Source organism: Amblyomma americanum, chromosome 1 (assembly GCF_052857255.1).
Source record: "Amblyomma americanum isolate KBUSLIRL-KWMA chromosome 1, ASM5285725v1, whole genome shotgun sequence".
NCBI classification, from domain to species: Eukaryota; Metazoa; Arthropoda; class Arachnida; order Ixodida; family Ixodidae; genus Amblyomma; species Amblyomma americanum.
In genome coordinates, this window is record NC_135497.1 from 94278983 (window position 1) to 94291689 (window position 12707).

General features: G+C 45.8%; 1 protein-coding gene across 2 annotated transcripts in view; it reads right to left on the bottom strand.

Moving 5' to 3' along the window:
* Sirt4 (Sirtuin 4) overlaps window positions 1-10388 on the bottom strand; it is a 32579-nt gene extending 22191 nt beyond the window's left edge. Inside the window, exons 1-4 of one of the 2 annotated variants that reach the window (XM_077646231.1) lie at window positions 10279-10388; window positions 9600-9834; window positions 9210-9308; window positions 1673-1799 (exon numbers count right to left, since the gene is read on the bottom strand). In XM_077646231.1, coding sequence (XP_077502357.1) covers window positions 1673-1799; window positions 9210-9308; window positions 9600-9834; window positions 10279-10349 — 532 coding nt within the window. In that variant the 5' untranslated portion in view covers window positions 10350-10388. Of the gene's footprint in view, window positions 1-1672; window positions 1800-9209; window positions 9309-9599; window positions 9835-10154 lie in introns of both variants that reach the window. The other variant, XM_077646232.1, reaches the window with a different exon arrangement.
* Window positions 10389-12707: the final 2319 nt, after the last annotated feature.

Sequence of the window (12707 nt, forward strand, 5' to 3'; positions counted from 1 at the left end):
ACAGAAAAATCTTAAGACACAATAGCAACCCTTCCAATCAGTTACAAAATCATAGCCATTGCTATTACTAAAATGCAAAAGGCCTTGCTACATGAGAGGTTTAAATTAGTCTTTTGCATTATTACATAAATTTTCATTTTGGCAGAACAACCTGGATGTGTTTTTGCATTAATTTTGCCTCAAGTGAAAAGTGACAAAAGAGAAAATACAGATTAGTAACCGCCGCATTAATCAATGTTATTTCTTTAGCCTCCCATATTAAAACTGAAAATTAATTCTGGCAGTCTTGAGAGAAAAAAGTACAAAGCAACAAAACTATGTGCATGACAACATACTTCAGTTTAAGCATGGCCTTTAGCAATTTCTCAAAGACCCCCACTTACAATGCCTCATTAAATAAAAGCAAAACATACCCAGAGGGCAAAAAAAGCACATCTAGAAGCACACTGAACATCTGCCCTGGAATCCCAGAACGACCCTGAGCTAGACAAAGATTGTTGAACAGTTCGAGCAGCAGCCTTCCGTATGCACTGCTCTACAGATCCAACAGTCGCATACGTGGACACTGCACAATATTCTATGACCTCAGCCTATGCCATCACAGTATTTAATCGAGATCATATTCCCTGCTCAGTTTTAACTCTCAATCAAGTTCACCATTCAGTCGAGGCTGAAGAAGCAGCTATAGCTCTGGCCATTACTCATACAAGTGCACAATACATATTCTCGGATTCTAAATCACCCATACGAAATTTTGCCAAACAACGGGTTCACATACCAGAACATCGTGCCCTGAACAGTGCTGTAGCACCTAATCGGCTCATTACACTCATCTGGGTTCCTGAGCCCTGCGGGCAAGCGGAGAATTCGGCCATACACAATCACGCCCGAGGGCTCGTTGACCGGATGGTGGACAGCCTTCCCTCGTTACGCAGTGCCAGAGAACACATGGACATACCACGAAATTACGCTCAACTACCAGGGTTCCCGACTAGTTTACTCCCTTCCGATCCCGGCCGTGGCAGTCGAATTTCGATGGAGGCAAAATTCTAGAGGCCCATCTACTGTGCGATGTCAGTGCATGTTAAAGAACCCCAGGTGGTCGAAATTTCCGGAGCCCTTCACTATGGCGTCCCTCATAGCCTGAGTCGCTTTGGGGCATTAAACCCCCACAAACCAAATCGTAAATCACTCAGTAAGGCTGAGCAAGACATTTGGTGACGGATTCAGATAGACACTTTTCCGAACCCCTTCCTGTATTCCCTCATGCACCCAGGGGACTATATTATCCGGCCTACAAATTATGTCAACACCCTACGGCAGATGCCTATCAAAATACTTAGGGCCTGCCCTAATAGTCCAACTCCCCCTTTTCTGAGACTCGACGACCGGGAAGATGGGAGGCCGTGCCGCATAGCTCACAGCCGGAGGTTCAGCTCCGGATGGTGACCTGAGCCAGTGAGGTCGCCAGGGCTCACAGGCTCTTGGCCACCTAGCGCGGCCACGAGGGCCAACCTGTCTCCTGCAACCCCTCTTTGCCCTATTCCCACCCTCACTAGCTTCCTGCTAAGGGTTTCTAAATAAAAGTTCTTGCACCACCACCACCAGAAAAGAAACATGAACAGCACAGCATACAAGTTTGCAGTCAACAATAAATATTTTAAAAGCATACCATGAAGCTCCAACAAGTTCTTAGTTCCAGCTGCCCTGTGCAATTCATCAATGTTTTGCGTGATCACAACAAATGTTCGTCCATCTTTCTCGAAGTGGCTTTCTGCTTCTGCTAAAGCCTTGTGCGCCTTTGAAAAAAATAAGGTGTAGAATTCATCACAATGCTTACCAGAATAAAAGCATCACAATAAGTTACACTTTTCATAATAAAACAAGTGTGGGGTCTATATTTTGACACACACAATACTAAAGAATATGTGCATAAAATGGCTGCACACCTTATCCTTGTTCAGTTTTCATTTCCTCAGATATGCTGTTTATTAGATTTTCATTTCACTGCAACACACTGCCAACTTAAATGGCTGTGGCCTTTTTTCAAATTTCCTCCATAACCATCAAGTTAACTATAATAAACGAAGATGTATTTAAATGAGCCAGACACACACAACTTTAATTTCACTCAATGACTACGAACTATAACTACAGGGGCCGTATTCTGTACCACTCTCAATCATAAAACGCTACTAAAACGCTCACAATGCCGCCATATTGCCCGCTCCTATTGGTCGGCCTTGGCCGACGACTTTTTCGTCATCGGCGGCTGCTATTTACGTAGTGAACACGGCTGAAGTGATGACGTTGCGCACCTAATTATGCGGACTTAAAATTGCGAGCAAAAAAGGTAGCTCTTAAATCGTTCACAATTTTTGCGAGCGAAAATGGCTGCTGTTTACAGCGTCTAATATGCGGGTGGCCCCGCGAGCAATGGTGTAGGGGGGTGCATGAAGACGATTTCGACGCGCGGGACGAGTTATTTCGACACTTCGACTTAGGAAGGAGACTGCAGAGTGGCTGTGCGACGAACTTGCTGTTGAACTGGGAGGTGTGTGGATGAGTGCGCTGTCAGTGGAGCGGCAGGTGCTGTGCGCGCTGCGCTCCTTCACCACCGGTGGGTTTTAAGGCACCGTAGGAAATGAAGAAAACGTCGGCGCAGCCCAACCGACTGTGAACAAGTGTTTGCGGCGGGTGGCGGAGACCAATGTCAACACTGGGTCACAGAAGGGGTGTGTTCGCTTTCCGGGGAGACCCGAAGAGAAGGCGGCGGCGGCGGCGGCGAAGAAGGGATTCCTTTGCCTAAACTTTCGCCGCCGCGGCATCCGCGGCGTCATCGGGTGTGTCGATTGCACACTCATCGCCACCAGGGAGCCGCGAGGCAGTGCTACGAACAAGCCGCAAGGGGTTCTATGCTGCGAACATGACAGTGAGTAGATCTCGGCCACTGTTTTTGACCTCATGAGTTCGGCTACAAGTGCGGGCCTCGGCAACAGGAGTAAGTTTGTGCTGTGCGTGTTTTTTCTCAGATCTGTGGCATGAACATGTGCATTCTGGCCGTGGACACGCGCTGACCCGGATCCTTCTATGACGCGTTCGTCTGGCGGCACTTCAAGGCGGAGGAAGGCCTGCTGGACGACGGAGAGTTCTTTCTGGGTAACGGAAAAAAAGCCGTGTCAACCTTTAGACCACCTCCGTCGCATATATTGAGCTCCAGCACTATGCATTTACCCGGATCTGCTAAAGCTACAAGAATCAGTCTGGCTAGTTAGGCCTATGCAATCATGTTACAGTATGATGCAGTGTATTGTCACCCTTTTGTTTATAATTGAAGCAGAAACACAGGACACATATAACATTGCTGAAATACATGTCTAAGAAACCAAGGCAAAATGCACCTGATGGCCCTTGTGTCGTGCAGGCAATCATAGCACCTCATTTATATCAGTATAATGGGAAAGGTCTGACCTTACAGCAGTGCTCACTTATACAAGTCAATCATGCGTTGTCCGGCTGTGGGCTACTTAGCACGAATCTCTATTTTATTGTAGAGCTTCCTGTAATGCTGTTGAGATCAACGAGAAAGGATATGCTTAACTGCGTCATTTTTTGTTATGCAGGAGGCAGTTTCTACCCACTGGAGCCACGGCTGCCTGCGCCAGTGGTGTGGCATCACAGACCCAACTCAGCAGAAGGCTTGTGCAACACACCACATGCTTTCAAGCTGTTCGTGGTTGAGCGCTGCATCAGTGCGCCAAAGAGCCCTGCCAGTGGGAGTGGATAGTGCGCATCATCACCGATGTGCTGCACTTCACAGCCTCTGTTTAGATGTGCCGATGTCAGCAGAGGGTGCAGGCGACACTGCCACTGACCCAGATAACAATGGGCCACCTCTAAATGGTGGCTACCTCGTAGAGACACGATCCCTCCTCACCTACCTCCTGGGAAGAGCAATGCGCTACTGTATTTTCAGCCTCTGTAGGACGACCCGTCTCCAGAGGCAGGCGTACCTAGAGTGGTGCAGCGACAGTTGCGGTGGAAACTTTAGCGTCTAGCAACGACCCACCATGCTGGCGTGGAGAGTCATATCAGTCGCTATTCCTGTTGCCACTGTCATTGCCTCATGTCAGTGCACAACACACATCTGCAAGTGTGTGATGTGGTTGTGCCCTTGGCCAACCTATGTGCGGCCAGAAGCCTGCAGTGACAAGTGCCCCCATCGGCTGCCACTTCATTGACAGTACGTTTGGCAGTATACCTCCCAGTCACTCAGCAGCGTGTTGCACAGTCTCTTTCTGAAGGCGGAAAAAGTGTTGAAACAGCTCACCCATTATGTGAAAAGCATCATTGTGCACTCTCTCTTGCCAATGCTTATGTCAGCCCACCTGCCCCTTCCATGCAAGCTGGAGTGCCTGTGGTCATTACCCGTGTGATGAACATGCATAAACCAAAAGTGTAGTACTGGAGTAAGGCACAAAATATTTGCGATGCTTGTTGGAATCAAAAAGCACCACCAAAGCTTTTATTACATAATGCATTCAGTAAGTGCATTTAATTTTTTTTTAGGCACAGCATTTGACAGGAGTGTTTCTATTGCAGAAAAGGCAGTGTACACACAAGCATACTTTACCTTGATGCACAATTACCATAAGGTATTTCCAAGTGCAGTTAAGAAAAAATTTTGAAAAATTGAGTTCAAAGTGCCTGTTTTCTTTCATACAGAGGCTACCTGTACAATAAATACTGCGTGGTACAGTCTACATAATGCACTTTCCGGACTAGAAAACATTTTGGCACATATACAATGTCTAAATACCAAAGCTAAGTTTTTAGCTTGATGGTATGTGACTAGGGGTTTCACTCTGTGCTAAAAGCTGTACCTACTGCAAGGAGACCACTGTAAAACAATGCATAATAAATATTGTAAGGTGCAGTGGCTACAATGACTGCTGTATGACCAGAGCATCTTCACTAATAGACAAAGATGTGTGAACATCACAGGCACATCGTCGAGAAGATGGTGTGCGAGTAGGGGTTATTTTACAATAACAAAGCATGCAACACCGTTACTGGGAATACTCTACAGCTCTAAGAATATACAGGCGCTCCATTATGGGAAATTTTCAGCACTCGGTTATTGCCCCATAACTGACACCTAGCCTGGTATGTAATAACACAAGGCTATGTTGAAGTCTTGTCCACGAAGACACGAGACGGTGACAATGCTAAATGGTCCGACAAGCTCCTTATGCTATCGCGTAATATGTGTAACAAGTGTAACTGTTTTCAAGCTACTTTTCCTCTAAGTATTTAATATCCTAGTCATTTTCAACTGGTTGTTCCCTTTCCTACTGGAGCAGCCTGTATACAGGATGCCTCAGATAAGATGGACCACAATTAAAAAAAAAAAAAAACCTTAGTGTTCTTCCAAGCTGAAAGGAAGTCCATGTTGTTAGAAGCTATGCAAAATATTTAAAGCCCTTCAAACACCGCCCTCACCAAACCTAGCAATACCAACATCACTCTGTCTGCTGTGCAAAATACAATAGCACATTACACATTAACTGCCCTGTCCTACCTACCTCACTGCCTTGGATCATACGCAAACTTGTACATTGCCTCTACACATTCATTGTGGAGAATTCAAGCACTACGTACCAGCGAATGTGAACAAACTTACTCAACCCTGTTGCAATTAGCATCTACGCAAGCCATACAAGCATCTTCTTGCCTAGTTGACCCCGGATCTATTAGAAGATCAGCAAATGACGTTTATGGAAAAAGCTTGTTCCCTCCTCGGTGACAACAGCAGTTATCAAATCAAGTGCTTCCTTTCACTCTAAACAAACTAAGTGAAGCATAAACATCGCAATTTCTGCATCTTGCACAGGCAAAAAAAAAATACCGCAACACCGAACATCAACTGAACGGAGCAAACAAAAACACTAACGCAACATCAAGTGCTCAGCTCGATGTGGGCGGCATCATTTAATTACGAGGCAGAAGAGTGATTGTTGCCACAGAGGCAGGCCGTGTCAGCTCTCATTTCCCGCACCAAGATTGCAAGCTATCAGCAGCTGTACCTGTCTGTCGGCAGTTGCTTCTGTGTGATGCTTCACGGTTGTCTGGTATTTTCTAAAGAGAAATAAACACAATGAGTCGTCACTCGGTCATCCATTGTAGGTGCCGACCGAGAACACAGTTGTCTTCGTCGATTTTCGAGCCAATCGCTCCTTGTTAGTTGATCTCGGCAGGTGCGTAGCATTCACTGCCTTCAAACAGATTTTTCTACGCACTTAAGACATCCGCAAAGTACCTTGACTTTAGACGACATGCAAAAAAACAGGAACTAGCCATGGAATCAGCTGTTTTCTTGCAGGCCGCCATGTTCACACGATACCACTGCCAGCGCGCCCTCATGGCAATAAATGTTACGCTAAAGCAAATTTAATTGCAAAACTGAGAACACTTGTCATTTTGCTTGGTGTTGTTGAGTTTCAAATACAGTTTCTTAGCAAAATAAAACAATGCATATTTTATTCACTGCATTTTTACAGGAAAACGTTAGCCTACGGACCCTCGTCGTGCGAATAAACACTTCCGGGACGGAGCCACCGACACCCTGCTGCTAATTGGTTGATCCCGTGGTCGGCGTCTTGAAGTGCCGTCAATTTGACGTCACGCTCTCAAACTTGAGAGCGATTTAGAGAGCGGTACAGAATACGGCCTCAGCTGTCACTGCTACTAACTTTTGAAAGCACAAGTGAGCCCAATATACAAATTGCCCTTGAAGTCCGCTATCCCTCTGCCTGGCTGTTATCGAAAGCGACACTACCATCAAGTGTTACTCTTTGCCAGGAAGCCCAGGTTTGGCATTACACTACAGTGAGCAGACATCAGAGAGAAATTTAGCCCTGTAATCCCCGTATATCACCCATGGTACAGAATGTAAAAAACTTTACTGGTGATTACGGTACTCCCTAATGTGCAATTTGAGTGCAGTTGATTTTGCTATTTATTGGGGCAGAAAACATAAATGACGCTTAAGCTACCATTAAGAGTATAATGTGAAGCATTGCCGACTAGTCGCACAAGGCCTATCGTACTGAACGAAAACTCCTCAGTGGTGCAGTGCAATCCTTGCCAGATTTTGGTGTCCTCTCCTACATTTGCTGTTCCCTGCGAGAACACGTTGCAACTTGCTTGTCTCACTGCTCAAGCCACAAAGGACGAGTCTTTGTTTTGAGTGCAAAATTCAGAGCAGCACGTGCCCATTCCCATGGTAAATGGCTCCACAAAAAACCCCCATAAATGCTCATGTTTGTCGTGTTGATGGTTCCACAGCTGATTTATGGCCGACTCAAGTTGTGACTAGCAGTTTCATGGTAAACCTTACGCTGATTCGGACATAATCAGCTACGCACCTGTGCAACAATTAAGACGGCCACAGTCTTTGCGCAAGAAATAGCCTCACTTGGGCAAGGCAGTGCATCATTTTTCACAAACCCTCCAAAATGTGCCACGTATGTGTTACTTGCTGCTCATCACAATTTCTACATGAAGAAAAAACAAATGATGAAAGGGCACCATCAAAACTTGGTTTGGTTTATGGCTTATGGGGGTTTAACGTCCCAAAGCAACTCAGGCTATGAGGGACGCCGTAGTGAAGGGCTCCGGAAAATTTGACCACCTGGGGTTCTTTAACGTGCATTGACAACGCACAGTACACGGGCCTCTAGAATTTCACCTCCATCGAAATTCGACCGCCGCGGCCGGGATTGAACCCGCGTCTTTCGGGCCAGCAGCCGAGCGCCATAACCACTCAGCCACCGCGGCGGCTCTCAAAACTTGGAAAGCCTGTCTGTTTCAACTAAACAGACGAGTTTCTGCCAACAATAAGCCCTCAATGCACAACCCTCACAGAAATATGTAGGCCACTTAGCGAATGGCCTGAGTTGTCATGCAGGCCGTGCTTTATGGCTTCTGCAGAGCTACTAGTGCAATGAAGTGTTAGATTGCAAGGGAAACCTGCCCTCTAAACTTGCTACAAACTAAATCCATTAACTTCAAAGGAGCATGGCAGTGAGGCTAGAGCTGGTATAAAATAATTCCATTCCATTTCCTATTCCCCACCATCCGTTATTGGCTGAAGCAATGCGACGCCCCTGCTATCACTTGGCTTGAGAAAATAACAGAGCAAATGCAGGACATGGCCTCACTTCAGCCCATATTGAATGGCAAGAAACACGAACTGAAATGGAATAACATTGGCTTCAGCAATGTTATAATATCCTAGCCTAGGAAAAATGCTTGAGCGAATGTTTCCGTTGCCTGCATATTTTTGACAAAAGTTATTTCTTATCAAGCAGAATGGCATGCAAAGCAAAACCTACTTTGTGTGTAGGCTACATGTTTGTACACGGTTTAATGCAACTATTAAGCTCCAAATAATCTTCTGACATTATTTCACGATGATAAGTATCAGCAAAATCATACATTTGATTTTCATCTGGTGCTCCCTTGAAGACACAAGCAGCGCTTTTCACACATGCCTAGTTCTCCTGATACACAGCTGCAAACAGTATGCAACCACTGCTTACCTACAACCTATTTAACCTGCACCATCCTGCACTCAATACATGCTGCCAGTGTTTAACATTGCTGAATAAATGCTGCCAGTTCTCTGTACAAACAGCGTTAGAATTTTCCTTGTGGCATTCAAAATGCAAGTGTCACTGGTAAACAAATGTCACAACTGGAGCAGGAAAATAGCTGTCAATGCACAATTCAGTGGGAGATAAAGAAACTGCCCCCGAAAGAATTTTCTTGCTTTCTGTGCACAGTACACAAAACAGTGCCTATATGTCTGCACAGAGAACAAATTCTGGTTTCTAGACATGTATGCTTCATGAAGAATCTATTAATATGAACATTACATTGTACGCAACCAATTCCCATTGTACGCAACCAATTCCCATCTGAAAACTCAATAGACTAAGGAAACCATGAAGTAGGAGCCTCATACCACAACTCTGAGTTCAACAAGGATGTGCTGCCCACAGCCGGTCAAACAAGGTGTCAGCACTTGAGCTCTATGCGACAAGTGTATGCAAGCTGCCTCATCATAACAGAATTGTGACCACTGCAAGCATGCCTGTCAAGAGACTACAAATAACAGTTCATAGAAAGGAAAAGCATTCACTCACCGCATTTGGCTGCTTCTGCAAAACTAAATCTCGTCTGTAATGGTAGAACTCCCACACCAAGGATGGATTAGCCAAAAATGCAGTTGGTGTAGCAAGGTCCTTTTGAAAGAGAAAAGAAGAAGGATATCAATCGATTTGGCGACATCGACAAAGGACGTCCGGAGACAGGCTGCATTTAAAAACACTAGTACTTTACTTCAGGAAGTAAAGAACAGCATTGGTGGATTTAGTGACAGCGATTCACTGCTGCGATGAGAGTCCCTCCACCCCGTAAACAAGCAGCATAAAACAGCGGGACGCATTCATCGTGGCAATTCAAAGCAAGGGCACTATGCTACAATTGCGAAGTGCCCCATGACGTGAGAAACTGTACGAACGATTGGAACTCACTTGAGCGTTGTACTTGCGCCAAAGACCTCCAGCACCACGGAAGGTAGGCACGCCACTTTCGGCACTGATGCCGGCTCCCGTGAGCGCCACTACGTGACGAGCCGATTTAAACACTTCGCGAAATGCTGCCATGTCTGAACTAGGTTGCCTCCGTGCCTTCGCCATGGTGCTTGGTCGAGACAACAACGCGCCCGTGACGCTTAGAGCCCGCCTAAGCACCACACGTGCCGCCATCCTGTTTGGAATGAAGACGATGTGCCGGTAAACACTAACAGTTTACAAAGTGGATCTGCACAGCCGTTCCCACGGCCCTTTTCCACTTAAGTCCTACGCCGTCAATCAAGTAGCAACCGAATGACAACCGAGCGAGAATGTCCGTGACAGATTGCAGTTAAAACGTCAAGCACATCTGTGATGAAGGTTGGCTTAAAAAACAGCAAACATCACCGCAGGTTACTCCAGTACAAGCTGCAGTTTACGAATTACACATTTATTTTCAAGTCTTCATACTACTCCAGATTAATATAGCACAATATATCTGCATGATAAGCATACCCTGATAGTAGCAGTGCTTCGGGCTTTATCGACAAACTTCTAAACCCAAACTGCTACTCAAAGTCACCTCCAAGCATTAGCGAATGCACGAAGATAGGGACGATAATCCCAGTACACGCCTTACCAAGAAGAGCACAGGCGGTTGTACGCGGTGAGGTGAAAAAAATAAACGCAATACTCTACAGCCGCCTCCATAGATGGCAGCACATGTCCGGGTCGCTCGGCGGTCTGCTGACGTCTGGTATTATTTATTTATTTATTTATTTATTTATTTATTTATTTACCCTAAAGACCCAGAAGAGGGCATTACATAGGGGGGGAATGATGAAAAGAAAGCACACATAACAAATCAACTCATAACAAATGATGGTAAATATACAGGGGGCAGAGTTAGGGTAACATTTGGTTAAGTGCAGCATAACATATTGAAACCACAAACTTCAACACGTTCAAACAAGTGAGTAATAATTAGGGCAAAATAAGTAACTAAAAATACAATGGCACATAAAAGAGGCTCCGGAGCTGTTCAGCACACAAGAAATAGCAAAGCAAAAAAGGACCGCCAAAAAGTCACGGACACGGTAAATCATTCAGCACTCTATGACGCATTTTCCGTGTTCAGAAATGTTAGTAAAGCTGTTTGAAAAGATGATAATTCAGTATGGCCGACAATGCTGGGTGGCAATGAGTTCCGTTCATTTATTGACAAAACCAGCGGTGACTTCTGATATTTTAGTGTGCGAGCGAAAATCGGTCGTACCTTATGCGCATGATCCAGGCGAGCTGAACAATGATGTGCAGGAAAGATATGATTTCGGGATAATGGCGTTTCGCTATAGTATAAGGTGTGAAATAATGACAACCGGGCGAACTTTCTACCCGCGATGCGCATTCATCTTAAACTTCCCGTTCTGTGCACACTCCACGCGATCCAGAACAGACATTGACCGATAATCACAAAGCCAAGCATCCAAACCTTGTTAAGACCTCTTGTTCGTCAAAACACGAATAGGTGCACTGAAGAGGCAGCAAACTCGTATATAATTTAATGAGGTTTAAAAAAATCCGGCATTTACGCATGTGAATTATCAAATTCCATCCCTCTTACTGTGCAGCTCTTTTATTCCCGTTTATTACTATGGCCATTCAAAAACGGTCCTTAAACAGGCGGTAGTGGGCGAGGTCAATATTTCGCTCGGCGGCTCGATCTGCCTAATTCATTCATTCACACCCTTTCTAACCCCGTCCCACATAGCGTGAGTGGGGTGTCCACCGGGAAGTGGGAAAGTTACTGCGCTGTTTCCTTTCCTCAAAATCAGTTTAACTCTACGCTCCATAGAGGCCAAGTGGCCCGCCGCAGTTCCTGCCACCGCAACGCTGCGGTTGAAGATGGATACGGTTGACCGTTAAAAATAATAATAATTGGTTTTTGGGGAAAGGAAATTGCGCAGTATCTGTCTCATATATCGTTGGACACCCGAGCCGCGCCGTAAGAGAAGGGTTAAAGGAGGGAGTGAAAGAAGAAAGGAAGAGGTGCCCTAGTGGAGGGCTCCGGAATAATTTCGACCACCTGGGGATCTTTAACGTGCCCTGACATCGCACAGCACACGGGCGCCTTAGCGTTTTGAGTCCTTAAAAACGCAGCCGCCGCGGTCGGGTTCGAACCCGGGAGCTACGGTTACGCTCATAAATTTGTTAGCCGCCGTGGTGGCTCAGTTGTTATGACGCTCGGCGACTGAGCCAAAAGACGCGGGTTCGCTCCCGGCCGCGGCAGTCGAATTTCGACGGAGGCGAAATTCTAGAAGCACGCGTGTAGTGTGCGACGTTGAAGAACCCCAGGTGGTCAAATTTCCTGAGCCCTCCACTACGGCGTCCCTCACAACCTAAGTCGCTTTGGAATGTTAAACCCCCATAAACCAAACCTCACAAATTTTCGCGCAACGACGCTGAGTTTTGCAAGTTGCTGAATAACTTAAAAAAAGACCTTCAGGCCAGTCTAGCCTGGTGCACGTAACCGTGTCTAAGTGACCTCATTTTTCAAAATATCCTCAGAGCTCTTTTTATCCGATTTTGCCGATTTAAACACTTCGCTAAATGCTGCCATTTCTGAACTAGGCTGTCTCCGCGCCTTCGATGTTTGGTAGAGACAACAACGCAGCCGTGATGCTAAGAGTCCGCCTAAGCATCACACGTGCCGCCATCCTGTTTGGAATGAAGATGTGCCGGTAAACACTAACAGTTTACAAAGTGAAGATTTGCACAGCCGTTCCCACGGCCCTTTTCCACTTAAGTCCTACGCCGTCAATCAAGTAGCAACCGAACGACAACCTAGTGAGAACTTCCGTGACAGATTGCAGTTTAAACGTCAAGCACATCTATGATGAAGGTTGGCTTAAAAGTGCAAACATTATTACCGCAGGTTACTCCAGTACAAGGTGCAGTTACACACATTTATTTTACACATTTATTTTCAAGTCTTCATACTACTCCAGATTAATATGGAACAATATATCTGCATGATAAGCATACCCTGATAGTAGCTGTGCTGCGGGC